The following is a 5,000-nucleotide window of genomic DNA, read 5'->3' on the forward strand; positions in this document are numbered from 1 at the left end:
GAGAAAGATAGCAAATATCTGGAGTTTATTTTTTTATCCTATATGGATGATCCGATCCGCAAGGACCATGATTGGGAATTGTTTGATCGTCTTTCTCCGAGGAAGAAGCGAAACATAATCAACTTGAATTCGAGACAGCTATTCGAAATCTTAGGGAAAGACTTGATTTGTTATCTCATGTCTGCTTTTCGTGAAAAAAGACCAATTGAAGGGAAGGGTTTCTTCAAACAACAAGGAGCTGAGGCAACTATTCAATCAAATGATATTGAGCATGTTTCCCATCTCTTCTCGAGAAACAAGTGGGGTATTTCTTTGCAAAATTGTGCTCAATTTCATATGTGGCAATTCCGCCAAGATCTCTTCATTAGTTGGGGAAAGAATCAGCACGAATCGGATTTTTTGAGGAACGTATCAAGAGAGAATTTGATTTGGTTAGACAATGTGTGGTTGGGAAACAAGGATCGGTTTTTTAGCAAGGTACGGAATGTATTGTCAAATATTCAATATGATTCTACAAGATCTATTTTCGTTCAAGTAACGGATTCTAGCCAATTGAAAGGATCTTCTGATCAGTTCATAGATCATTTCGATTCCATTAGAAATGAGGATTCAGAATATCACACATTGATCGATCAAACAGAGATTCAGCAACTAAAAGAAAGATCGATTCTTTGGGATCCTTCCTTTCTTCAAACGGAAGGAACAGAGATAGAATCAGATCGATTCCCGAAATGCCTTTTTGGATCTTCCTCAATGTCCCGGCTATTCACGGAACGTGAGAAGCAGATGAATAATCATCTGCTTCCGGAAGAAATCGAAGAATTTCTTGGGAATCCTACAAGATCAATTCGTTCTTTTTTCTCTGACAGATGGTCAGAACTTCATCTGGGTTCGAATCCTACTGAGAGGTCCACTAGAGATCAGAAATTTTTGAAGAAAAAACAAGATGTTTCTTTTGTCCCTTCCAGGCGATCGGAAAATAAAGAAATGGTTGATACATTCAAGATAATTACGTATTTACAAAAAACCGTCTCAATTCATCCTATTTCATCAGATCCGGGATGTGATATGGTTCCGAAGGATGAATCGGATATGATGGACAGTTCCAATAAGATTTCATTCTTGAACAAAAATCCATTTTTGGATTTATTTCATCTATTCCATGACCGGAACAAAGGGGGATACACGTTACACCACGATTTTGAATCAGAAGAGAGATTTCAAGAAATGGCAGATCTATTCACTCTATCAATAACCGAGCCGGATCTGGTGTATCATAGGGGATTTTCCTTTTCTATTGATTCCTACAGGTTGGATCAAAAAAAATTCTTGAATGAGGTATTCAACTCCAGAGATGAATCGAAAAAGAAATCTTTATTGGTTCTACCTCCTCTTTTTTATGAAGAGAATGAATCTTTTTATCGAAGGATCAGAAAAAAATCGGTCCGGATCCACTGCGGGAATGATTTGGAAGATTCAAAACTAAAAACAGCGGTATTTGCTAGCAACAACATAATGGAGGCAGTCAATCAATATAGATTGATCCGAAATCTGATTCAAATCCAATATAGCACCTATGGGTACATAAGAAATGTATCGAATCGATTCTTTTTAATGAATAGATCCGATCGCAACTTCGAATATGGAATTCAAAGGGGTCAAATAGGAAATGATACTCTGAATCATATAACTATAATGAAATATACGATCAACCAACATTTATCGAATTTGAAAAAGAGTCAGAAGAAATGGTTTGATCCTCTTATTTCTCGAACCGAGAGATCCATGAATCGGGATCCTGATGCATATAGATATAAATGGTCCAATGGGACCAAGAATTTCCAGGAACATTTGGAAGATTTCGTTTCTGAACAGAAGAAGCGTTTTCAAGTAGTGTTCGATCGATTACGTATTAATCAATATTCGATTGATTGGTCCGAGGCTATCGACAAACAAGATTTGTCTAAGTCACTTCGTTTCTTTTTGTCCAAGTCACTTCTCTTTTTGTCCAAGTCACTTCCCTTTTTGTCCAAGTCACTTCCCCTTTTCTTTGTGAGTATCGGGAATATCCCCATTCATAGGTCCGAGATCCACATCTATGAATTGAAAGGTCCGAATGATCAACTCCGCAATCAGTTGTTAGAATCAATAGGTGTTCAAATCGTTCATTTGAATAAATTGAAACCCTTCTTATTGGATGATCATGATACTTCCCAAAGACCGAAATTCTTGATCAATGGAGGAACAATATTCCCATTTTTGTTCAAAAAGATACCAAAGTGGATGATTGACTCATTCCAGACTAGAAATAATCGCAGGAAATCCTTTGATAACACGGATTCCAATTTTTCAATGATATCCCATGATCGAGACAATTGGCTGAATCCCGTGAAACCATTTCATAGAAGTTCATTGATATTTTCTTTTTATAAAGCAAATCGACTTCGATTCTTGAATGATCCACATCACTTCTGGTTCTATTGTAACAAAAGATTCCCTTTTTATGTGGAAAAGACCCGTATCCATAATTATGATCTTACATATGGACAATTCCTCAATATCTTGTTCATTCGCAACAAAATATTTTCTTTGTGCGTCGGTAAAAAAAAACATATTTTTTTGGAGAGAGAGACTATTTCCCCAATCGAGTCACAGGTATCTAACATATTCATACCTAACGATTTTCCACAAAGTGGTGACGAAACGTATAACTTGTACAAATCTTTCCATTTTCCAATTCGATCCGATCCATTCGTTCGTAGAGCTATTTACTCGATCGCAGACATTTCCGCAACACCTCTAACAGAGGAACAAATAGTCAATTTTGAAAGAACTTATTGTCAGCCTCTTTCAGATATGAATCTATCTGATTCAGAAGGGAAGAACTTGCATCAGTATCTCAGTTTCAATTCAAACATGGGTTTGATTCACACTCCATGTTCTGAGAAATATTTACCATCCGGAAAGAGGAAAAAACGGAGTCTTTGTCTAAAGAAATGCGTTGAGAAACGGCAGATGTATAGAACCTTTCAACGAGATAGTGCTTTTTCAAATCTCTCAAAATGGAATCTGTTCCAAACATATATGCCATGGTTCCTTACTTCGACAGGGTGCAAATATCTAAATTTCACCCTTTTAGATACTTTTTCAGACCCATTGCCGATACTAAGTAGCAGTCCAAAATTTGTATCCATTTTTCATGATATTATGCATGGATCAGATATATCATGGTCAATTCCTCAGAAGATTCTTCCACAACGGACTCTGATAAGTGAGATTTCGAGTAAGTGTTTACAGAATCTTCTTCTGTCCGAAGAAATGATTCATCGAAATAATGAGTCACCCGTTCCATTGATATGGACACATCTGAGATCAACAAATGCTCGGGAGTTCCTCTATTCAATCCTTTTCCTTCTTCTTGTTGCTGGATATCTCGTTCGTATACATTTTCTCTTCGTTTCCCGAGCCTCTAGTGAGTTACAGACAGAGTTAGAAAAGATAAAATCTTTGATGATTCCATCATACATGATTGAGTTGCGAAAACTTCTGGATAGGTATCCTACATCTGAACTGAATTCTTTCTGGTTAAAGAATCTCTTTCTAGTTGCTCTGGAACAATTAGGAGATTCTCTGGAAGAAATACGGGGTTCTGCTTCTGGTGGCAACATGCTATTGGGTGGTGGTCCCGCTTATGGGGTCAAATCAATACGTTCTAAGAAGAAATATTTGAATAGCAATCTCATCGATCTCATAAGTATCATACCAAATCCCATCAATCGAATCACTTTTTCGAGAAATACGAGACATCTAAGTCGTACAAGTAAAGGGATCTATTCATTGATAAGAAAAAGAAAAAACGTGAACGGTGATTGGATTGATGATAAAATAGAATCCTGGGTCGCGAACAGTGATTCGATTGATGACGAAGAAAGAGAATTCTTGGTTCAGTTCTCCACCTTAACGACAGAAAAAAAGATTGATCAAATTCTATTGAGTCTGACTCATAGTGATCATTTATCAAAGAATGACTCTGGTTATCAAATGATTGAACAACCGGGATCAATTTACTTACGATACTTAGTTGACATTCATAAAAAGTATCTAATGAGTTATGAGTTCAATAGATCCTGTTTAGCAGAAAGACGGATATTCCTTGCTCATTATCAGACAATCACTTATTCACAAACCTCGTGTGGGGCTAATAGTTTTCATTTCCCATCTCATGGAAAACCCTTTTCGCTCCGCTTAGCCCTATCCCCTTCTAGGGGTATTTTAGTAATAGGTTCTATAGGAACTGGACGATCCTATTTGGTCAAATACCTAGCGACAAACTCCTATGTTCCTTTCATTACGGTATTTCCGAACAAGTTCCTGGATGACAAGCCTAAAGGTTATCTTATTGATGATATCGATATTGATGATAGTGACGATATCGATATTGATGATCGTGACGATATCGATATTGATGATAGTGACGATATTGATGATGACCTTGATACGGAGCTGCTAACTATGACGAATGTGCTAACTATGTATATGACGCCGAAAATAGACCGATTTGATATCACCCTTCAATTCGAATTAGCAAAAGCAATGTCTCCTTGCATAATATGGATTCCAAACATTCATGATCTGTATGTGAATGAGTCGAATTACTTATCCCTCGGTCTATTAGAGAACTATCTCTCCAGGGATTGTGAAAGATGTTCCACTAGAAATATTCTTGTTATTGCTTCGACTCATATTCCCCAAAAAGTGGATCCCGCTCTAATAGCTCCGAATAAATTAAATACATGCATTAAGATACGAAGGCTTCTTATTCCACAACAACGAAAGCACTTTTTCATTCTTTCATATACTAGGGGATTTCACTTGGAAAAGAAAATGTTCCATACTAACGGATTCGGGTCCCTAACCATGGGTTCCAATGCACGAGATCTTGTAGCACTTATCAATGAGGCCCTATCAATTAGTATTACACAGAAGAAATCAATTATAGA

The 5,000-nt window shown here is 37.0% G+C and overlaps 1 protein-coding gene across 1 annotated transcript in view; it reads left to right on the forward strand. All coding sequences in view use genetic code 11, as the record gives it.

Annotated features, from left to right (window-relative positions):
• ycf2 (hypothetical chloroplast RF21) overlaps positions 1-5,000 on the forward strand; it is a 6,882-nt gene that overhangs the window by 612 nt on the left and 1,270 nt on the right. Inside the window, exon 1 of the mRNA in view lies at positions 1-5,000. This exon is cut by the window's left edge and continues 612 nt beyond it; it is cut by the window's right edge and continues 1,270 nt beyond it. Coding sequence (YP_003434019.1) covers positions 1-5,000 — 5,000 coding nt within the window.

This window comes from Typha latifolia, chloroplast, assembly GCF_019914945.1.
Source record: "Typha latifolia chloroplast, complete genome".
Taxonomy (NCBI): Eukaryota; Viridiplantae; Streptophyta; class Magnoliopsida; order Poales; family Typhaceae; genus Typha; species Typha latifolia.